The sequence below is a fragment of the Abrus precatorius genome, unplaced genomic scaffold (assembly GCF_003935025.1).
Source record: "Abrus precatorius isolate BTA unplaced genomic scaffold, Abrus_2018 Scaffold11, whole genome shotgun sequence".
Lineage (NCBI taxonomy): Eukaryota > Viridiplantae > Streptophyta > Magnoliopsida > Fabales > Fabaceae > Abrus > Abrus precatorius.
Genome location: NW_020874303.1, coordinates 20,421,829 through 20,444,751, shown reverse-complemented (window position 1 = coordinate 20,444,751; position 22,923 = coordinate 20,421,829). Strand labels below are relative to the sequence as shown.

General features: G+C 33.5%; 4 protein-coding genes across 10 annotated transcripts; 2 read left to right on the top strand and 2 right to left on the bottom strand.

Moving 5' to 3' along the window:
* Positions 1–293: 293 nt before the first annotated feature.
* On the top strand, positions 294–5,471 carry LOC113853783 (carbon catabolite repressor protein 4 homolog 3-like). Of its 5 annotated transcripts, none has more exons than XR_003502694.1 (14): positions 315–621; positions 697–860; positions 953–1,018; positions 1,515–1,567; positions 1,670–1,751; positions 2,741–2,827; positions 2,950–3,042; positions 3,138–3,170; positions 3,286–3,398; positions 4,036–4,144; positions 4,249–4,315; positions 4,446–4,530; positions 4,609–4,786; positions 5,130–5,259. XR_003502694.1 is itself a non-coding variant. In XM_027484392.1 (13 exons), exons 1-13 carry the CDS (start codon positions 420–422, stop codon positions 5,262–5,264), a joined length of 1,308 nt encoding a protein of 435 aa, XP_027340193.1. In that variant the 5' UTR covers positions 315–419; the 3' UTR covers positions 5,265–5,471. The 5 variants fall into 5 exon arrangements, 2 of the variants coding, with proteins under 2 accessions (XP_027340193.1, XP_027340194.1); XR_003502693.1 differs by having other exon boundaries at positions 4,249–4,334; XM_027484392.1 differs by lacking the exon at positions 4,609–4,786 and having other exon boundaries at positions 4,249–4,334; positions 5,130–5,471.
* Positions 5,472–7,050: 1,579 nt separating this feature from the next.
* LOC113855793 (F-box/kelch-repeat protein At3g06240-like) lies at positions 7,051–8,249 on the bottom strand. Its single transcript, XM_027487424.1, has one exon. It carries the CDS (start codon positions 8,197–8,199, stop codon positions 7,051–7,053), a length of 1,149 nt encoding a protein of 382 aa, XP_027343225.1. The 5' UTR covers positions 8,200–8,249.
* A 1,292-nt stretch (positions 8,250–9,541) lies between these two features.
* LOC113855285 (lipase 1-like) lies at positions 9,542–13,875 on the top strand. The gene is made up of 9 exons (XM_027486862.1): positions 9,542–9,582; positions 9,845–10,018; positions 10,250–10,649; positions 10,775–11,058; positions 11,152–11,220; positions 11,756–11,812; positions 12,271–12,323; positions 12,412–12,487; positions 12,603–13,875. The coding sequence occupies exons 1-9, from the start codon at positions 9,542–9,544 to the stop codon at positions 13,543–13,545; spliced, it is 2,097 nt and encodes a 698-aa protein (XP_027342663.1). The 3' UTR covers positions 13,546–13,875.
* A 3,650-nt stretch (positions 13,876–17,525) lies between these two features.
* LOC113853786 (3-hydroxyisobutyryl-CoA hydrolase-like protein 3, mitochondrial) lies at positions 17,526–22,656 on the bottom strand. Of its 3 annotated transcripts, XM_027484396.1 has the most exons (11): positions 22,450–22,650; positions 21,917–22,018; positions 21,682–21,726; positions 21,392–21,444; positions 20,327–20,461; positions 20,141–20,237; positions 19,730–19,859; positions 19,262–19,440; positions 18,986–19,113; positions 18,782–18,883; positions 17,546–17,881 (listed from the first exon to the last, which is right to left on the bottom strand). In XM_027484396.1, the coding sequence occupies exons 1-11, from the start codon at positions 22,634–22,636 to the stop codon at positions 17,780–17,782; spliced, it is 1,260 nt and encodes a 419-aa protein (XP_027340197.1). In that variant the 5' UTR covers positions 22,637–22,650; the 3' UTR covers positions 17,546–17,779. The 3 variants fall into 3 exon arrangements, with proteins under 3 accessions (XP_027340198.1, XP_027340197.1, XP_027340199.1); XM_027484397.1 differs by lacking the exon at positions 21,392–21,444 and having other exon boundaries at positions 17,526–17,881; positions 21,662–21,726; positions 22,450–22,656; XM_027484398.1 differs by lacking the exon at positions 21,682–21,726 and having other exon boundaries at positions 17,547–17,881.
* Between the last annotated feature and the right edge of the window lie 267 nt (positions 22,657–22,923).

The following is a 22,923-nucleotide window of genomic DNA, read 5'->3' as shown; positions in this document are numbered from 1 at the left end:
CTCAATTTAATCACTATAAAAGATATTTATAAAATATTTTTTTGAATATTATAAACATGAGAGGTTTTAATCTTTTATCTGTTTCAATTATATTTTCAGTGATTAATTTGAATTATTAATAATATTTTCAAAGACTAAATTGATATACATTCAAGATTTTAGAGACTAAATATATATTAAAATAAAATAAAAATAATTTTAAAGGATTATTATATAAGGGACGAATCTAGATCAAATATTTTGTTTTCGGTGTTTACTCCTTATTTAAAGACAGAAAGGAAAAAGAAACGGTTAGGATTAAAGCGACAGAAAGTCATTGGGATCAGATAACGAATTGTGGCGCTAAACTTGGCGTTTCCTTGTTCATTCAAAGTGAGGAAGCAAAGGGGAGAGAGAGAGAGAGAGAGAGAGAGAGAGTAATGGCCTCCAACACTTGTTCGTCCTGGCTCCTAGTCTCATCCTCCAACGCCAAACGCCGTGCCTTCTCCTTGGTCCCAACCTGCTTCAAACTCACTGCTTCACAGACTCAATGGCATTCAAATTCTTATACTCGCAGAAACGGCTTCCCCGTAATCAAACGCCATTGGGTTGAAGCAACTGATGAATCGTTTGCATCTCCAGGTAAGTCAATAATTCTTTCTCTCTTCACATTAACATTTTTCATGTAATCAATAGGTTTATTATGTTATGTTCCAGAAAGATTCACCGTGGCTTCATACAACATACTTGGGGATAGAAACGCTTCTCAACACACAGATTTATACGTAAACGTCCCTTCACGTTACGTCAACTGGGATCGCCGCAAAAGGGTTATCTGTGATGAACTCTTTGGATGGAACCCTGATATTATCTGTTTACAAGTAACCTTGTTACAACTTTGATCCCATTAGATTCATTGCAGTAAGAGCTCTAATTCTTACTTGAAATGAAATGTTCTGAATGGTTTTGTCAGGAGGTTGACAAGTATCTTGAACTCTCTGACATTTTGGTTAAAGCTGGATACGCTGGATTTTATAAGGTGTGTTTTTTAGTAAACCCTTAATCAATCATGGAAATTTTATACGTCCACCATTTTAGTTTTGATGTCGTTCATTTTATTTTATTTTCATGGTCATTTTATGCTTAGAAAAAGAACTAAAGTAAATTTCACTTTGTAAAGTTTAGGGATAATAAAGAGTTTTTAAATTTAGGTAGTAAAATATCTGATCCATACGATCTCAAGTATTAATATGAAAAGTTTAGTCATGTATTTTGATTTCCTTCAATTTCTGATTTTTACTTTGGCTTTGTCTATTAAATGCCTTATATCTTCTTGTTCAACTTTTGGTTTACTAAAAAAATATAAAATTAGATAAATATATTAGTTGATTTGATCTGCGTAAATATTGTTAAACGTGCTGATGTATTTCCATTACTGTGAAATTTGTGATTATCTTGTCCACGGTAGTACAACACCACGATGTATAGGTGTACGACTATTGAGTACCTAATGAATTGTGTAAATGGAGCTGTAGAGACGCACTGGGGATTCAGTTGACGGTTGTGCAATGTTTTGGAAAGCTGATAAGTAATTTATTAATTGCTTACTTTTCTTGTTAAGATAAAAATTGATTGATATATAATCTATTCACTTTGATTAATCTTTTTTGTCTGTCCGTTTGTCTATCAGGTTGCGGTTATTAGAAGGAGAGAGCATTCAATTTAAGGACATTGGCCTTCGTGATAATGTTGCTCAACTTTCAGTTTTTGAGGTATCAATTCTTTTATGTCAGCTAATTTCTTTAGGATATTTTTAGGGAAGAGAAGTTTCAGAAGATAAAGGAGGATATAAATTTAGATTTTAAATAAATATATTTAAAATTAATATTTTTTAAAAACAAAAATATAAATTAATATATTAATAAAAATTTAATATATTAGTAATATATTTGATATCATAAATAATATATAATTTTTTTAATTTCAAATTAAAAAATATATCCTTTCTGTTTTCCCTCGAAAAACTTCCTTCCAAACGCACCTTTAATGATATACTATTTCTATGTTCTTGTGAATTGCAACTTCGCTTATGTTCTTGTGTTCTATTTCTATTTATATTTCAAAGAATTACGTGAGCCTCTTGTTTGGTTGCATCAGAAGCCACATCAGATTGAACATTATCAACGTTGAAAATTCTGTACCCACACCAAACAATTGGAAGCAAATATTGGAGAATACCCTAAAGCAAGCAACTGCCGGATTTGCTCTTAAATTTTAAGTTTCATAATTTCTTCATATAGGAGGGCGGCGAGGCCCCACAAATTTTAATTTGATGCTTGCTCTCTCCTTAAAGCAAGCCTGGGTCCAGGATGTGAAATATAAAGTTTCCATCCCAATCGATGTTTATTATCCGGGATGGGTGAGTGTCTCTGGGGTATATGGACTGTTGATGATTTATCAATATTACTGCATTGCATGGAAAATCAGTGTTGATTATATGGTTGAGATATTGATTTTCAGTGTTGTTGTAGGAATATTTATTAAACATAATAGTCCTTATAGTGAGTGCCTTGGCACTGGATGATGCCTCCTGGTCCTTGGCCACTTCTTGCTTTTTATTACGTGATCTCTTACATTAGCTTAAACGTAAGCAGTAGCTATCCTTTATTGCCTTAGTGTTGTTGCTTACTATTGTAATATTGATCTACGGTATATCCAATTAGTCATCCTTTGCATTTCTAACTTCGTATTGTGCAGGCAGATGTGTGAATCTGAGTCAAGAAGACTGTTGGTTGGTAACATCCACGTACTTTACAACCTAAACAAGGGAGAAGTTAAACTAGGTCAAGTACGTGTTTTATCCACCCCCCCCAAATAAAAAATTACGTTAGAACAGTTGAGTCAGATTCACTTTGCTTTCCTTGAACTTGCACTCTCTGAATAATAGAAATGTTCAATACTTTATTTCAGATTCGTTTTCTCACATCGAGAGCACAGACCCTCTCAGAGAAATGGGGTAATACCCCTGTTGTGCTAGCTGGTGATTTTAATAGAACACCTCAGGTGCCATATTCCAGAAAACAGATAGAAGTTTGTCATTTACTATGTGATCTTTATTTATGACATATTGATTTCTCTTTATAATCATTCATCAACAGAGTGGAATATACAAGTTCTTGTCATCATCTGAGGTGAATTACGTTGAAATCTCACATTCACATCAACATATTGTTCATTCTATGAATCCAAGCAAGTAGTTTATATTAAAGATGCTTACTTGAAGTTGGGTATGGTTTGCATTTGCAGCTTAATATCATGCTGTATGACAGAAAGGAATTATCTGGACAGAAACGCTGTCGCCCTGCTCAAGTTTTAGGCGAGAATAAAGAAACTGTTGGTCCATTAGTATTATTGGATGGGTACTTTTCAATTTTATTTTTTTTTGTGGTTATTTATATATCATAAGCTACGATGCAGGTGTGCATGTGTAGTTTATGTAGTAGAAAATTATTGTTTGATATCGGTCATCACATATTTAAGGTGACAGTGTACGAGTGTAATGACCCGAGTTTGATTACATTTTTGAGGCGAGGTAGTTTTGCATTTTCATCATTTATAATTATAACTATAAACTCCAGTCTTGCATCTTTTTTGTGTGTATGTGTTCTACATTGGTGTTTGGAAAACTATTTTCATCCTTTTAAATTTCTGTTCACTTCTAATATTTGTATAAGGATATTTTATTTCCCCTGAAGCTTTCTATGAGAGAAAGTGCCTAGATCTTTATATATATATATATTGATTTTTCTAAAATTAAAATTTATACATGAATGCCCTTTCATGAATATGGAACACTGTTGCATGTGAGATCAACATTTTCATAGCAGATTTAGTGTGCTATAAATGCTAACATTTTATGATCTTCAATTGTGCAGTCACTTTCTTCTCTTCTGCTATTAGCTACTTACTTTTTATTAATTAAAGAAGTCATCTTGTTGAAATATTTTACGCTAGTGTTATCTACTCAGTATGATGCTTTCAAGCTGATGTTTCCAGATTGTTTAAGTGCTGGACAGATGAAGAGGTAAAAATTGCAACGGGTGATTCTGAGCGTCATTTGGCTGTGCATCCATTGAAGCTGAATAGTTCGTACGCCACTGTTAATGTACCTAGTCATTCTTTTGCAACCTATTATTACCATATATAATTTTCCATATTTATTCCCCTTGGCCCGTGCCAATAGAATAATAAAATGGGAAATTTTTTCAGGGTTCAACTAATACACGGGGATTCAGTGGTGAACCTTTGGCAACTTCCTATCACTCAAAGTTTCTTGGTACTGTAGATTACTTATGGTAATCAATGCCTGCGCTAAACTCTGCTAAAGATATTGTGAAAAATATGCTGGTTTGATGGTCTTAATTATTGCAATTGCCGAACTATAAGACTGATTGCACTTGATGCAGGTACTCTGACGGGATTGTACCTACAAGAGTTCTTGATACCGTTCCAATAAGTGATCTCGTGAGGGCAGGTGGCCTCCCATGCAAGGTATTACTGCTTGACTTTTGCTACTCAGTGCCAAATTAAGTTAAAATTCTTGAAGCGTATATTGCCTAAATGATTCAGCATGCACTAGGAAGGGATTATGGAGGTTTTCAGATTGTAATGGAAAACTAACAACATTGTTAGTAAATGTAACAAGATTTTTGGACCGCCCAAATGTTTAGCGGCTCAAGAAAATTTATCTTTGTGGACTTCAAACCCACCCACCTGCAGCCCACAAAACAAAATATTAGGATTGAAGGTTGAATTTTTAATGTGCTGCCTGGAATTGGATAAATATAATGATGATGTCTTGACACTAGTATGTGATATGGCCAACATTTGTGATATGTTGATGCTTTCACGTTGATCATGCTTTAGGCATTGGTATAGTCTTATCGTTTATACAGATTTAATGTTTCTTTTTAAAGCATAGCGATCTTGATTGACCTGCTTTTGAATAGAAATAGGTGTAATAGAGCTTAGCATTTCACAAGGATCGTTAGTCCGACTACGTTGTTTATTGTGCACTCTTTTTTAACCGAGAATTTAAATGTCTAAACATAATTTTCCCAATCTAACTAGTCTTTTTTCTTGCTCAATAGAAAGTGGGAAGCGACCATTTGGCCTTGGTTTCTGAATTTTCCTTCTCGGATACCAACAATAAACCTACAGACATGGTTGCAGCAGCATCATCGCCTCAAGTAAATATTGAAGAGTTTGACAATCTGCAGCCATAAGAAAACAGCTCAGCAGTTGTGTTTAGATACATATTTTTCGCTTTCCTACTTACAATGGCTTTAATGATTTACTTAGCTTAGCTCAAGTTAATTGAATTTGTAATTTAGATAAAGATTGAATTTCAAGTCATTTCTCAACGTACCACAAGAAAACAAATCACAAGTGCAACGAAACATCCTAATAGAAATTTAATTAATGCCTTATTGGTCACGATGACTTCCCTCAGCCGATGTTTTAGAAAATTTTCATTTGATTTCTCCAACATGCCTTCTGCATCTTTTATAGTTATAAACATCAAAGGAGAAAATATCCGAAAGTCATAACCAATGAGACAATGCTCTTTAAATTGCCTAGCTAAATTTTAACTGGTTTATCTTATGGATGATTAATTTTTACCCGAGCCAGATCAGTTGTTTCCCAGCTTCATAATTAACGTTTGAGCATGCATTAGCAATACATGAAGCTAGTATGCTAAATAATAGATCGCATCAGTAAAATAAGAAATTAAATAAGATGGCATTTTGTAGTTATCAGTTGAATTAGAAAATCTAAACAAAGATATTTCTCAAATTAAAGTTCTAAAACTATCTCAAAATGACTAAGCATCTCAGTATTGTGAATTCGGTAGTCGGTTCCCAGTCTTTATATGTCAATGTGATTGAGATGTTGTCAAAGGACCATCATGCTCAGGACACTTATTCGAAAGATAAGGGACAAACTCAAGTGATTGTCTGTATTGATGCGGATTGAGTTGGGTCTTGTTATGAGAATGTATCTATTTCAGGGATCATGTAATAGTAAGAAGTAGAATGTTGTCGAGTGCTGAAGCTAGCTATGTAATGGCTTCAAAAACACGTGACCATAGCTAAAATTGCTTCAAGAATCAAAGGCTAGAGAAAAAGCGAATGAAGCTGATTTTATTTGCTTTATTTTAATAAATTTTATCATTAAATTTATGACAAATTATTATTTAAAAAATAAAAGTTCTAAGGATTTTGCACTCTTTTTCTCTTTCTATTTTGAAACCCTCTACTAGGGGTGTCGAGAAAACTCTTTTTTTGAGGCTGCATAGTCAAGTAGCATTTTATACAGCAACTAATCCAAATTTTTGCGACAGAACCAAATGCGGATACCGATTGCCATTTCATCAAAGTGATTCTTCTATCAAGGTTCTTCAACATTACTATATTGGATTTGTCATCTAAATAGCAGCTACGTAAACATGATATACCTGAATTATGCTGAAGAAGAGATACTACTGAAAAACGCATTCAAGCAGGACAACACTACTCTTACAAATCTGAGATATATAGATCAAGTTTCATGTAAATTTCAGACTAAATTCCTGTGGAGTCATCACATGCAAATTTCCTCTCTTTTCTAATAAAAAAAATTATATGTTAGACACAAAGGAAGAAGATCAGGAACAACTCTCAAACGGAAAGAAAAATTTTGAGTATAAAGAAAAAAGATGAAAAAATCAGTTCAGAAAGATCTCATACTTTCTAGTTCTGTTGCATATCTTACAAAACAACTTCCCTGATAGAAACATAAGCTGAACTGTACAAAGAGGCAAGAAAAACAAGCTTATCTTAAATAAGATATGCATGTAAAACCCTCTGGCTAGCATTCCCTTCAATCCAAAATGCCAAATACAAACCATTCCACCTAAAAGGGCATAATTTCACAGGACCTAACACAAACCTCAAAAATGAAAGAAGAATTCTTGTAGTTCTAAAAAATCCAAAATTTCATTTACTCCACAATGCTAAAGAAACAAGTCCATCAAATAAGGCAATTTCCCCCATTCAACGAGACTGTACTTGCCACATAATTTACAGCTTGAAATGAGTGCCGAACCGCACATCCTTTAATCATGACATCCTTAAATTCTTGAGTATCAACATTATAGGACTTTATCTTTCCACAAGACATTTCCATAAGAAGCTCATTACCCTTCCAGAAAACTAACAGTTTAGGATCTTCTGTTAGATGTTTTATAGTTTGCATTCGAGTCCAAGAACCCTCAGCACCGGATCCATCCATCACCCATATGTCTATAGACGGAGTGGGATCATCAAAGGCCCAGCATATGAGTGAGATGGAGTCATTCCACACAGCTAGAGACCTACCATCAGGTTCACTAATGTCTACGTGGGGTGGCATTGGCACCCTTTGGAAAACCCCATCTTCCATATCCAAAGCTAAGACTAATGAGCACTTGTCTTCACGGCTAAAAGCCCACCAATAATAAGTTCTTTTAAAGCACATTGCAAAACAGTCAAAACCGAAAAGAAAATTCTCAGCTTTAGTATCATGCAGCATGGTCCATGAATCAGTACTTAAAGCATATTCCTCAACCCAATTGGTACAAAACATATCACCATTACCATGTGTATCCACTTTCCAAATCCTTATAACCTTGTAATCATCAGTAAACGAATCATACCCCATTCCAACAGCTAAAGCTAATGAATAAGGTTTCAACCTCATAGTAGTATCAGGAAGACATCTAAACTCTCTTGTTGCAGGGTTATACAAAAGAACTTCCTTGCTGCGTGGCCAATAGTTGATAGACAAACACAAGATACCATTACAGTGACCACAAATTTGGAACTTTGTTGAAAGCATGTTGAATTTAGGAACAAAGGTTTCAACAGCTGAAAACTCATCATGCGTGGCAGAAATGGAAAAAAGTTTATAGTTTTCTAAGCCATCACCAAGTATTGTAGGGAAGGAAACCCTGAGAAACACGCTATGGCCAGAGTTGTGGTTTTTGACAAAGTTTGAAAGGTGGCGAGACAAGAATAAAGGGTCATGGAAAAGAGCATACCAGTGCTTGCGGACACACTTGAAACGCATTAAGGATTTGTATGGTATTCTGCTAAGGATGTCTTCCAGCAACTCTTGAGGTAGGTTTGGAACAGTCTCCATCACTTACTCTGTTCTTCTCCTTTTGTTTTCTTTTTCTTTCAAAAACAATGTCTTCAGTCACCAAATAGTACGGTTTTGCATCCCTCATCCAAAGATTTGGAGATGTACCCACAGCGTTGACTTGACTTCAATGCTTTCATATATTTTTAATGAAATTTTCAAACGTGCTCTAAAAATATACAATAAAAAATTTTATATAATATTTTTGTTAAAATATAATGGTATTATAAAGTTTTATATTTCTATTTCTTATTATTATTTATTTATTATCATCATACTTATTATATTTCCTATTTTAGTAAATCTTATTTCATATTTTTTTTAAAAGGAAAAAGTGTAAATTTTTCTTTTAAATAATAAGATACGGAAAAAATCCAAACCTTTTTATCCTTGAAAGAAATTTGTTAGGTGATTTAATAATTTTTAGTGCATCATAAGAATCTTAGCTGAAAATTAGATTATAATTTTTTATTTTAATTACAAACAAATTAATATTATGCAATGTTATATTAAATTTATTTTAAACTATATATATATGTTTTAAAAATACATTCAAAAGATTAAAAATATTCTCAAATAATACACAAAGCATCATTTAAATTATATATTTAAACATTTTCAATCTGTATAAAATTATGGATAATAAATTTTATATATAATAATTTTTATTAAAAACAATTTAATACACTAATATTATTATTTTCTAATAAAATTTATTACTTTTAATTTTTTATTATATATTATTTTATACAATTTTCAACATCCAAGTCCATAGGATAGGTAATTAAAGTTTGATTTTATTTTTATTTGTGTACTGTTATACTCATATAATATTTAATAATATTAATATATTAAAATTTATAATTTAAAACAATATTATATAAATTTTATTACCTGTAACGTTTAAATTTAAAAAAATTGTTAACATTATCGTCTTTATCCAAGTTTTACAGCGTGGAGGTTTTGCAAATCTGTTGCGTGGCGTGGCACAAAGAAAGAGGCATGGCAAAAGTCATCGCTCGCATACGCAACGTGTAAGGGTTATGAATCTAAGAGTAAGAAAAAAGAGACACGAAGCACACAATCCTAATCACAGCCGTCCACGTGGAATCAGACATCGGCATCCACCGACTTAACCCTTCTTCTCCTTCTATGTTTCCCTCGCAAGGCAAGAATAATGGAATGGAATCCAATCAGTCTTCTTTCACTTTCATCCCTTTTTCTTTTCCTCTCATTGCCCGTTCCACATTTCAGAATTAAATTAATATAAACCTCAATTTCCTCATATTTTCAATTTTATCGATTTCGCACCGTTTGTTGATTCTAAAACCCGAATTTGATAATGCAACGTTTTGTTGACGACGTCCTCGCTGTTACTAAAGAGTAAGCCCCTTTTATTTGTTTGATTCAATTAAATTTTATTTAAGTCTTTTACCAAATTATGATTCGTTTTCTGGAACGCATTTGTTAGCTTGGCTTAGTTTCTGCATGTCACCATTGCGTAGACAGTATTGCTGGCAATGTTGATTCTGCAATCTTAATGCTTTTCCTTGGGATTCAGTGCCCTTGTTATTGGCTTTGTCAATTCAATTGCATTGCTATACGAGGCCTGAGCCTGTGCATTTGCATTTGGATTTTGGTGCAGGTCGGTGAAGACGTTTACTTACGAGTCCTTGAACAATATTGTGAGGTTGATCAATGGTGTTTCCGCTCTTCTGTTGACACTGCTTCCTGGGAAAGCTACTATACTTGAAGGTATTCAGGGTTGGGAGCTAAGGCCAACTTTTCGTGGACCACGGTTCCCACGTTGGATGGAAAAGTAAGTTTCATTTTCAATACGGTGTTGTTGAATGTCTTGGTGAACTCTTTCTTTTATCATATAAGAAATAGATGTGTTCAGTGTTTTTCTGTTGATATATTATGTATATGTGTATTTGTCATCATGTCTACCTCTTTTTGTAAAATTGTTCGTAATTTTCATTCTATTAGATTTGGGATGGGCCTCGTTAATCTTGTATGCTGTACTTTGACATTGCTTTCCTTTTTCTAGTGGTGTGTCCTCTTTCAACCAGTTTATTCATGAGCTTTCTGTGGATTCTGATGTATCGAGCCTGGAATACTCATCTGGAGAAGAAGACCGTGATGGGTATGAAGAATATCCTGAATCTCCCTCATCTCAAAGTTCTAGAGTCTCGAGGGCTAGTTTTACTGATTATGATAGGGAACAGGTGGATTGGATTCAGTATATCTTACTTTGGATTTTGGTTCCTATAAAGCTTTTGCTGGGGATTCCATTTCGTCTTTTCCAATTAGCTTGTTCCGGGTGGTCAAAACCATTGTCTATCTCTGGAAGTCAACACCCTACACAATCACATTCACATAATCGAGTGCAAAGCCTCAAGGACCAAATTATCCATCGTACTACTGATAGGAGACGTGGGGTCATAGAGGTTGTGCAACAATTTCTATCATTATTAATTTGTGTCGTGATTTATTGGCTATTTATTTATAGTTTTGTAGACAAATCTAATGTGCATGTAACTTTATGTTTTTTGGTATTTTTCCCCCCTATCAGGATCTCCATTTGGCCATGGAGATATTTATAGAAGCTGTGTTTGATGTTGTTCACAAGGCAGCACATCTTCTTCTTTCCCCATCAGAAGCTTTGGGAACATTATTCAGGTTGTTTTCATCTCATGAAAGAGGTGTTGTTGAGGATAACGATGTTTTTGAGGATGCCTCCATCTCTACAGCTACACTTGGAGAGAATGACCCAACACCTACGGCGAGGAATACCAATTTTCGTCAGTCTTTGAACACGGATGCCAGGACATGTCAAGATGTCATAACAGAGCTTGGGTAAAGGCTATTGTGCTACCTTTACATTTATTTTTATTTTCATGTTGAACTGTTTCTTGTCCAATTCATGATTTGTCTTGCTACCTCTGACAGGTATCCATATGAAGCTATTCATGTGATCACTACCGATGGATATGTTCTTCTTTTGGAAAGAATACCTAGGTAAATTAGACATTTTTAAGGAAATCGTATGGACCTCCATAAATGTAAAAATCTATGATCTCTATCGTCTTTGATTTGTGAACTTGCTGTGAATCTGTCTTCCAAAGTTAATTAAATGCACTACATCTGATTATCCAGGGCAAATCACTACAGAAATGTAGACATACAACGCATGATACTAATTGACTTTGACTTTTTTTTTATCTCTCAACTTTTTTATTGTTGTATGGAATGAATTACATCTGATATTTGAAATGAAACTATTATGTTTGATATGACTCTTTCTGGTAGTCATATTTCTTTTCAAACTAAGGTTGTGGCTCTTTCCTGACAAAAGTGTAGCACTAACGGGCATCAGGACTGCTAAATATCATGTTTAGAGGCGGAGAGATTTGTGAAGACTGTACACGATGTTTTCATTCATGATATATTTAATTATCATAAATGGATAACAATGTAGGAAGAATAGACAATAAGGAGACTGTATGATTGTTATTGCTTTGTGTACCGTCTAATGCCTGTAATTTGACTTCAGGCGAGATGCACGTAAAGCTGTTTATCTTCAGCATGGAGTTTTGGATTCGTCCATGGGGTGAGTAATATTGTCCCTATCTTGATTGGTTTGGATTTTATTTGTAGAATATTTCTTATATGTGAAGTAGGAAGATTTATATAGTAGGTTGGGTAAATTTTTTGTTGCTTCAAGAGCATTTTTTTTTTTTTTCAAGTCACCAGAAGCATGAATCCTTTTATTGCGATGGTAATTTAAAATATCTTTGTGCTGACATAAGCAACTTCATCAGGTTCTACTGACTTTGTCTTGACAACTCTGGGTCTCTCTCTCTCTCTCTGTGTGTGTGTGTGTGTATTGGCGGATTTGTGAGTTGTGTTGTGATCTCGTCATGACATATAAGGACTGATGAGATTTACTGTTTCGATTTAAAGTGCTTTCTCTGTTTTGTCCATTTTTTTCTTTTGTTTCTGTTGCTTGGATGCCATGAGATTAGGACAATAATGGTAGTCTAGTTACTTCCAACTTTTTTGGTTCAGATGGGTATCTAATGGTGTTGTCGGATCTCCAGCTTTTGCAGCCTATGATCAAGGTTTGTTACATCTATCAAGATGGTATGTGCGCTTCAAGAAAGTATCAGTTTTTAGAAATTATTACATGTAAGTTTGTTTTATTTTCAGGGTATGATGTATTTCTGGGAAACTTTCGTGGTTTGGTTTCTAGGGAACATGTCAACAAGAACATCTCCTCACGTGAGTAAGTTCACAAAGCACAACTGGTTGATTTGTCTTTTGATGTATGATACAGTCTGGTTCACGCTTTTTATTTGTGACATTAATGATGATATTATTATGAAATTGATGAAACTCAGATACTGGCAGTACTCCATTAATGAACATGGAACTGAGGATATTCCTACTATGATAGAGAAAATCCATCAAGTAAAAACTGCTGAGCTGAGGCTTAGTAATCCTAATATTGAGGAGGAACTTAATGATGATCAGCTTTACAAGCTTGGTGCAATTTGTCATAGTTTGGGAGGAGCTGCTATGTTGATGTACATTATTACGCGGAGGATAGAAGCGAAACCCCATAGACTTTCAAGATTGATTTTGCTATCACCTGCTGGTTTTCACCATGACTCTAACCTAGTTTTTTCTGTGGTGGAGCATGTAGTATTTTTTATGGCTCCTATTTTATCTCGTGTGTTCCCAGCCTTCTATATCCCAACCAGATTTTTCCGTATGCTTGTTAACAAGTTAGCTCGGGACCTGCAAAACCTACCTGCAGTTGGAGGATTGGTTCAAACTTTAGTAGGTTATGTTGTTGGTGGAGACAGCTCAAATTGGGTTGGAGTTCTAGGATTACCACATTACAACATGAATGACATGCCAGGAGTATCTTTTGGTGTTGCTTTCCATCTTGCACAGATAAAGCGTACTAGAAGATTTAGAATGTTTGATTATGGGAGTGTATCTGTTAATATGGAAGTGTATGGTTCCCCTGAGCCTTTGGACTTGGGTGAACACTACGGGCTTATCAACATTCCTGTTGATCTAGTTGCAGGTCAGAAAGACACAGTGATACGATCTTCAATGGTAAAGAGACACTATAAATTGATGAAGGATGCTGGCGTGGATGTGTCATATAATGAGTTCGAATATGCTCACTTGGACTTTACCTTCTCCCACCATGAAGAACTTTTGTCATATGTTATGTCACGTTTGCTGCTTGTGGAGCCCAATTCAAAGCATCAAGCAAATCAAAGAGCTGTAAGATCGAGGAAGAAAGGACAGGTTTCAGTGAGTTGGTAGACTACGAGATAATCTATACCGTATCATTTCCTTCTGGTGTATTTTTGCTGCGTGTCATACACTGCCGGATGGAGCTGTACATACCTGTCTGATTACATAACTGCTCTAAACATGCGCCATCTCTTTCTTCAAATCTGCTGTCCGTCTTTTCCTTTTGGAAAAAAAAAAAAAGAGTTCAAATGTTGGAATACATTGTAAAATAGTGTTAACTCCGATAGAGAGGAAAACAAGGCCGTCAGAGAAAATAGTTTTGTTGTTGTGTGTAAGTAGTAAATCAATAGACCTTTGTGGAAATTAGTGGTGATTTCCTGAGGTTCACAAATTGGGGAGTAATACTTCAACTATGATGTCCTTGTCCCTCTCGTTATAGTTATGATCCAAACACAACAAAATATGTACCACTACCAAGTTACTTGCATCATAAGCAACTCGAAGTATAGGGGCTAGTCCCCTACGCTGAAGATTCATTTGGAGCGGAGGTTACATTTGACAATCGATGAAGGTTTTCTTCCTCACACAAATATGATTATCTGAATCTTTATCTTTGTGTGGTACAGCATATATAATTAATATCGACATTGGGTCCAAGGAAGAGATCTAGCATGTTAGTGCTGACTGTAATCCTCCAATTCACTTGTGGATCCTGTAGCAGTTCTTTCTGCTTTGCACGAGTAAATCGCAGTGCAACTAAGTTCAGCTTTTGTAATTTATCAGTTATGCAAAATGAGTGTGTATTAGAAAGGTACTGGATAGTCTTCTTGTGTATCTTGATTTCCAAATGACAGAAAAAAAAGGTGAAACAATTTAATGAATATATCTCTCACCCCTTATGAAGCTGTTTAGATTGTTGGTTAATTTTGCACACTGAACAAAGATTTAACTGCTGCATATTTTGTGTGTATTTTAAATTTTTTTTAAAAAACCTTATATTAATTAAATGAGAAACAAACCCCTCCAATAGCATGCAAATCTATACTTTACTTATAGTTAGTTCTTTATCCTTATCCGAAGTAATTACTCATCTAAGACTTATTATGTTGAACTTCACTAACAATAATTCGATATGCTATTTATTAATCCACATATTAACACTTAAATAATTGTCAATCTTTCAAATCTCATGCTCGGGAGATTCATTAGACCTCGCATTTTTACACTTTATAAAAAATTATGTTAAATTTTTATATACAATCTTACTCATTCAAAATATTTGTTCTTCTAACTAACTCAGTCATAAATACAAGGACAGTCAGTTACCCGAATGACAATAAGCCATGAATGAAAAGATTCAAACTTGAAATTAAATCACATATGACTCTCTGCATCTACCGCCTAATAAGCAGTACATTACATTGACTGTAAATAGATCTCTGAAGTCAAATACAAATAAGATAACATCATTACCGTTGATAGATATAAGGCACGATTAATTGCTACTTAACGGTGAATTTTTCAGGTATGTTTTCTCATGTAGCAAAATTAACTTTAGTTAAGAGTTATGCTCATTGTTGTGGTGGTACATAGCTAGTGTTTGTTAAGATTGGATATTAACAATGCTTTTTTAAATGGGAATTTCTTTGAATAAGTGTACATGAACTTACTTTTAAGCTATAAAACTGAAGACAAGAAACTTGTTTATAAGTTGAACAAGTTCTTGTATGGATTTAAACAAGTTTCTTGCTAATAATTTTTTAAGTCTTTTAGTACCTTGCTCAATCATGGTTTCAAACAATCAAAGTGACTATTTTCTATTGTCGTCCTCAGTTATTTTGTTAGTATATGTTAATCATATACTCTTGTTATTTTATTTTTGCAACAAGTTTAAAAAGCCCAACAATTGCTTCAGTTTCTTTTCAAACTCAAGACCTTAGGCAACTTGAAATATTTCCTTAGCTTGAAAATTGTTAAGTCGAGCAAAGGAATGTTTTCATCCTAGTGGAAATACACTTTAACTTTATTAGCAATATAGCATATGTGGAATTTTTAGCTTGCAAGTTTTTCTCACTACTAATGGATCTCAAGTTAAACTCTATTAATGGTAATCTTATATCAAATCCTTCTGAATATAGGAGATTGATTGAAAGACTCCTATATCTTACTATTTTTAAACATGACATTAGTTATTTTTGTTCACGAGCTTAGTCAGTATATGCAAAATTCTAGAACATCACATTTAAATGTTGTACTTTATTTGTTATAATATTTAAAATCTACAATGAGCCAAGGTCTCCTTTTTCTTTCTTTGACAGCATATGCTAATGTTGAATGGGGTAATTGCATATACATTGGATATTCAACCACATGCTATAGTGTTTTTTTTTTTTTTTTTGTGATACATTAATTTCTTAGAAGTCAAAGAAACAATTAATAATTTCTAAATTTTCAACTACAACTAAGTATCAGGCTTTATCTTTAGTGGTCGGTGAAATAATTTGACTTAAAAAACATTTCTTTCAACAATTTATAAAGGAAGATTCTTTGACAATTAACTCATCTCACTTTTCTGTTCTTTAATTATAAGAATGCATCACAATTATGTTCAAATTTCTCATCTATATCATTGACTCTTTTATTTATTTATTTTTTTTATTTCATTTCTTTGTATCATTTTGTTCAGGAGAAAAATTTAAAACTGCAAAGAAATAATTGCAAGAAATTTAAAATCAAGCAAGAAGGGGACGGTTGCTTCATATTAATAATCAAATAGAAAAAACAGAGAAAGAAATTAATATACACATGTAGATATTGTGAAAAAAATAAAAAAAATAAAGTTCTCTTTTCTAAAAGTGACGATACATTGATGCCAAGAAAAAATTATATTTGAAATTTAACTAATGTATGAAATCCAGTAACAATACAAATGTTGCATTGAAATCTCATATTTATAAATGACCTGAGCAAGAGAGATTCACAAATAAGACACAAAGATTTTTTTAATTTATAACAAAAATCACAATTCTACATTGTATGATTTAGGGTTCATCATTCCAGAAAAATGCAAGAAGCCTAAAAATGAACAATGATTCAAAATTGCAGATGAGGGTAAAGATAGAATTTAAAATCTTCAATTAATTTTGTGAGAAGTTAATGAATGATACAGTGTCTTCAAATATATATGGAATAAAAAAAAAAGCATAAGAAATGAGTTAACCATAATCTTCTTCATCAATCTTCAAATGTTGTAAGAAATTAACGAACAATACAGCGTACTTAGTATAAATGAAATGAGAAGAATTCGTAAGAAATGAGTTTGTCTAATCTCTAAAGATCAGGTGACCTCAGATTCATTTCTTCATAAGCCCCGCTCTTCTCTCTTTTATTCCAATAGAAACTCTTTAATTGAAACTTAATAGTTAAATGGGGTAATTCTTTATGAAACTTTAAATTAAAAATTAAAAAATTATTTAACAATAATAATTAAAAAATTTTAAGGATTAATTAGTAAATATATTTTTTTAAATCCTTTAAATATAAATTTAAATTTAATAGATTTAAATATAAATATAAATTTAATAGATTTAAATACGGTATTGTACCCTCTTAGCAAGAAAAGGATACCGTAGAATTCTCCTTAGAAAAAAGTTCGATGAACATCCATTTTGAATTATTGTTGTATTCCGTAGATACCCTCCGTAAAACAGCTGCGCGCAATAGGAACAGATAAATAAATGAATCACTATGGTGATTAAATTAAAAGGCTCCTATTTCACTTGCTTCTCTTTTCTTTTTCTTTTTCTGTCGCACCAATATTTATGTGAAATTTTAAATATAAAATAAAAATATAAATAATATATCACCGTTCACATATTTAAGAAAGAATAAAATATAATAAAAAAATATGCCAAAATTCAAATTTATGAAGTCTAAATTTACAAATGTGAAAATATTTACGTTAACAAATAGATAACTCGGGATTGACTAAATTTAAATAATAATATTTAGGAAAATGAAATTAAAATATAAAATGCTTATGTGAGAGAAACCGCGTAAAATTCATTGAGAGAATTCGACTAAGGAAACTAAGCCTTTCACTTCTTGCACGTGGGTATAATAGAAGTAACATCATTTCCAAAATCATGGACTTCATGTTATCATATGGTGATAAGACAGTACAAGCAACACCCTGGACCTGGAGGGAACCCAGGCCCAATAAAACACCATCCATTTATTTGATGAAGTGTCTGCAATTCTATAATGCATTTCGAGAAAAAAAGAGTACACTTCCCTTCTAAAATTACACTCTCAACTCCCCAACCTCAGACCCTAATGGTTTAAAGACAGCTTCCACTTCACTCGGAACAACTTCCTCCAACCTTGATGGTTTCCATTTTGGGTTCTGCACGAGGACAGTTTTTAAATGTTTGAATCTATTAGTGAAGTAGGAAACACCATATACCGAATATTGAAGGATAAATACCTTGAGGGGTTAAAAGGGAAAGATAAAAGGATTCATAGCAGCAGTGTAGCAAACAGAAGGAACTATATGCAGATAGAATCAGATATAAATACTCTGTAAATACTTTGTTTCTGAAAATTATTTCCTAGAATTATTTCACAGGATAAAAATATCAAAAATATGTTTGATAATTTTTTTCCATTAAGTTATGAAACAACAAAAAATAAAGTAAATGAAACCAATTAAAATCAATGATAGTCTCAAGTAAATTATTGATAGCGTGAAATGTATCCAAGTATGCCACATCAACAAACACTCGCAAATGACATAACATGTTTAGACGTATGTCAGATCATCAGTAATTAATAAGAGGAACTATTGAAATTTATGAGGATTAAAACCAACAAAAATTTTGAACAATAAAATATTGACCATATATATAGAACTAAAATTATATTTCACCCAAAATACTTTTCTAGTATTAAAATCAAATTTCAAAATATTTACAGAGACTACAAACCTACTATTTAAATCATATACAATTATCCGTTAAATTGGAATATCTAAACAGTTATGTTCTCCATTTTATGGAGAGATCATTTTTCGAGTGGAACCCACGTTGAGTTTTCTCTCTTCACCTTTTATATTATTCCAAATGGAAGAGAACTTTTCGGGAAATGTTTTTTTCATGGATAGATTTTCTCTCTCTTGTAAATTCTTGCAGACTTATTCTCAGTAGACAAGTCAATTGCACCCAAGCTTTCCTAGTTTAGCAAGTAATTAAATTGAAGTTTGTCTATCATATTAAAAATACTAAAAATCATGACAAAAAGAGAGAACCTGATCCTTGTCCACCAGCACTGCTCGGACACCTTCGGCAAAATCATGTCGTAGTGATGACCTCAAGGCAATGCGATACTCAGTTTTCATTACACCGCTAAGCTGGAATTTCCCAAATGCAGATGTAATACACATAAATAGAAGTTCAAAAAAGAGGGACTTAATATCCCATCCCCCAACCACCACCCAAAAAAGAGTGCTTACCATGGATAATTCACTGCCATTTTTCCCTAGCGCAGAAGCAACTGCAGAGAAGTGCTTTTGGGTCAAGAAAAGGGAAAAGGGAGCACCTTTTCCAAGACCTTGGAGAGCTTCATTAGCCCACTCCACAACTAGAAATAGAAAAGTGCAAAAATATTATGAGAAGTAATTAATTAACTGTATTTTTTAACATTAGTATATATTATTTAATATCCTTAACAATGAGAGTATCTGGACATTTCAGTAGAACACAAATAATCGATATGTTAATGAGCATACCATTAGGATCACTGCTTGACTGGTGCTTTTTAAGCTCTTCAATGGTCTCAGTGACTGATTTATTTCCTCCAAATGAAGACATTATCTGAGGTAAAAGCAATTTCAACTGTGCCTCAGACTCAGGGTTGGACTCATATCTTGCTAAAAGTACTTTGATGTCCTGATGTGGATCCTGGGAACTAAATAACCAATGAGTTTTGTGTAAGATAGTTACATCTTTAATGTTTGAAGACGGATACATGTGAATGCAATTATATACTTCATTACAAAGCCAATAGATATGAAAGAATATTTCAACATACAAGACGACCATGAGTGAAATGTGTGGTCCACACAGTACATGACACAAACACGCCTATGAATTATTATCATTTCATGGGTCCAATTCAATCTCTATTGATAAAATCATGGTCATGGGGGAGGTAATCTTAAAAAGAATGTCAAGTTCAAAGGTTCAAGCTAACATACAAGTTGGTTGCCAAAAGGGCCTCCTTGAATGAACCTAACTTTCCAGATGGCACGTAATGTGTTCCAAGGCCAGTATATATTGCATCTGAAGGAGTAGAAATCCTCTTTCCAGTCAATCCAAGATAAGCTCCTGCAATTAGTAATTTTCAAAAAATCCATATATAAAAAAGTGGAAGAACCTTTTACAATATATAAGAAAAGTAACTTTAACTGAAACCAGAGACCACATCTAGATGCTTCAATAGTGCAGTGCAGCGCACAACGTGTACTTATAGGGAAGACTATGGGAGAATAGTGCACAAAAAGAAGAAAGAGAAATGTTGATACTTTAACAACCCTCAGATACGTATTAGCTCATCTAGTAAAAGCAGTAAAGAACTACAAATGCTGTATTAATTAAAAGGAAAGTACCAACAGATCCTTCCCCTGGACTTTGAGCTGCTATATAAGCAAAACCTACATCTGGGAACAGGCCAATTCCATTTTCTGGCATTGCAAGAACAGTTCTCTGTAGATGTGGAAGACAAAAAAAGGTCAAACAAGATCTACAATGGCAATTCATGATTAAACGAGGCAAATATTACCAGGCAATCATACCTCTGTTATGATGCGGTAGCGACCATGACCAGATAAGCCAATACCAAAACCCATTGTTATTCCATCCATGAAGCTTATATATGGCTTCTTGTAATCAGAAATTTTGCATATCAAAGAATACTCAGCCGTGAAGACCTAAAATATGGAGCATAACAGGTGCATAATTTTTACATAGGACATCAACAGATCATCCAAAAACCATCAAACACATAATGCTGACATCAGTAAGAAACAAAATATAATCCAATTGACAACAAAAACTGTCTAAAATCAACCAAATTACATTTGCAGCTCCGGTAGGCACATGCATTAAACTCCCAAAGGGAGTTCAGTTAAATGTCAAGGGAAAAAAAGGGGGTGTCAAAAGGGCAGGCAATCCGGTCATAAAAGAAGTTGGTACATTTCAATAGATGGGGCATTCATAGGACCTTCACTGAAGCACCTTCAGGTGTGGCAATAGCTTGTGGTCTTACCAAAAACGAAAGTTTCACAAATGGCTTCCTCAGTCACAGTTTTATACATTTTCTTTCAAATTTAGTGCACACATTATGGTAAACAGTTCAGCTCTAGTCAAATAAGAGCTCATTCATAATTTTGAATGTAAAAGTTACAAAAATAAACTAAAAAGAACCTATTTTAATATGTTTATTCTTGAAGCTTGCTGAAAAATGCTAAAAAGGCTTACAAGGTCATAAACTATTCCAAAAGCTCAAATAATGAAATAAACTCTTTCAAAATCCCCCTTAATTATTCATAAAAGTCCCTCAGTAACTTGGCATTGCCAATTATCTAAAACATTGAAGGTTTTAAAGCCGTCAGTGCTCACCTATGAAGCACAGGGTTCCAACACAGACACTGTACATGACACTGACATGGACATTCCAACACTTCTAATTTTAAAAATATAGGACGCCATGTATAGAGAGAAAATATATCAGTAATATTTGAATATAAGTGCAAAAAATTCCACTGGGCAAATGTATTTATTTTGCATTGACATGGCTTTAATAAAGTGAAAGGGTATGAATCTGAAGGTATGTATAATTACAAAAGACACAACTAGACCTCAATCATATCTGATAGATGATTTTTGATTGTTATCTGCTTCACATCACCACCTGCAGATAAACTAAGATCTCGGTTACCGAGTAAGCAGTGGTTGAAAATAGAGAAATTTTATTTGACGATGCAGAGCCTATAAACCGATAGGACTGCATTGAAAGATGATGATGTTGACAAATAAGCAAACAATATATCCAATGAATTATATTACAACTGCAACTGGATAAGCATGTATTAATACACTTGAGGTTAAAACAAATAATATAATGAGACCTTCGGCACTAAAGGAGTGTTTCTGTCCTTTTGTATTTCAGCAACAACCCCTTTAATATCCATACCTGCATTGACCATCAATGGTGACTCTCAAAACCTTACCTAGCACTCAGTACTAAATAACCTCAGATCGAAAACAGAATATCTGTGAAAGAAGCTAATTTATAAAGTATCTATGCTAGGAACATGCTTCAATAAAATATTGCATTAAAGGAAAAAAGAATTATCTGGTTCTCCACGATCACTCATTCATACCAGCACAAAAGGCACGAGCCGAGCTGCTATCAACTAGTACACATTTGACCCTTGGGTCTGATTCCCATTCATCAAGGTATCTTTTATATTTTACATCCATATCTGCACCATAAGATTTGTAAATTAAAATCAAGGGGAGCGAGAGGACTACCCAGAGATAAATAACATTTATTTATTCCTAAATAATTAACTCAGAACTGCAAGAGGAAAACAATTGCAAAAGAATACAATAAAATAGATCCACCCTTCGTTTTTCTTATTCTACGTTAAATAATCAATATCCAAAATCATCATTCCCTTCAAAGTTCAATAAAAATCCCAATTTTGCAATTTTCGAATTCCCAGGACCTTATGACACTAGTCGCAGATATTAATTTTCAACTAAGCCAGAAGCTTCACAATAATTGTGTGTTGCTATATAAAGTGAGTTCAACTAAACATTCCAGATTCCAAAATCGAATTTCCGACCACAATTATCAACTTAAAAGCATAAATGTTTATAAGAAAAAAGCAAGAAAAGAAAAAGGAAAAACCTAGGCTCATGGCGTTGAGAGCTTTGGGGCGATCGAGGGTGATAACAGCGACGCCGTTTTGATAAACGGTACCCTTGACGAATTCTTCGGCCATGGCGGAAAATGCTCGAACAGAAAAGGATGGTTTGGAGCGAGAAAAAGAGAATAAACTCAGAAAACGATGAGCTCTGACAGCACCCAGTAGCATCCTTTTCTGTGATATATCTTTGAAAACGAAGGTGTGCCTGCTACTTCGTGCTTGTTCATGTTTCTTTTAGCCCTTCTGACCCTCTAGCCCTTATCCTTTTTTCTATTTACTGCCCTTCACAGTTCTTCGTTTTCATTTCCACAAGGTTAAATTAGTCAACAAACTGCAAACTGCCGCATATGTGTGTGTACCATATTTTATTTCGTGTTTTTTTTTTTCCTCCTAATTAAGAAGTTAAGATATGAGATTAATAAAAATATTATTAACAATTTTTTAATAATTTAATT

Bases quoted from the DNA above. Each gene is read 5' to 3' on its own strand.
- LOC113853786 (XM_027484396.1), bottom strand. From the start codon at position 22,636: ATGCTACTGGGTGCTGTCAGAGCTCATCGTTTTCTGAGTTTATTCTCT. The intron at 20,238-20,326 runs GTATGATTGCCT...CCACATCTACAG, and splicing joins GCTACCGCATCATAACAGAG to AGAACTGTTCTTGCAATGCC. The intron at 18,884-18,985 runs GTAAGCACTCTT...GGGAAATTCCAG, and splicing joins ATGGCAGTGAATTATCCATG to CTTAGCGGTGTAATGAAAAC.
- LOC113855793 (XM_027487424.1), bottom strand. From the start codon at position 8,199: ATGGAGACTGTTCCAAACCTACCTCAAGAGTTGCTGGAAGACATCCTT.
- LOC113853783 (XM_027484392.1), top strand. From the start codon at position 420: ATGGCCTCCAACACTTGTTCGTCCTGGCTCCTAGTCTCATCCTCCAAC. The intron at 861-952 runs GTAACCTTGTTA...TGGTTTTGTCAG, and splicing joins CTGATATTATCTGTTTACAA to GAGGTTGACAAGTATCTTGA. The intron at 3,399-4,035 runs GTACTTTTCAAT...TGATGTTTCCAG, and splicing joins CCATTAGTATTATTGGATGG to ATTGTTTAAGTGCTGGACAG.
- LOC113855285 (XM_027486862.1), top strand. From the start codon at position 9,542: ATGCAACGTTTTGTTGACGACGTCCTCGCTGTTACTAAAGA. The intron at 10,019-10,249 runs GTAAGTTTCATT...TCCTTTTTCTAG, and splicing joins TTCCCACGTTGGATGGAAAA to TGGTGTGTCCTCTTTCAACC. The intron at 11,221-11,755 runs GTAAATTAGACA...ATTTGACTTCAG, and splicing joins CTTTTGGAAAGAATACCTAG to GCGAGATGCACGTAAAGCTG.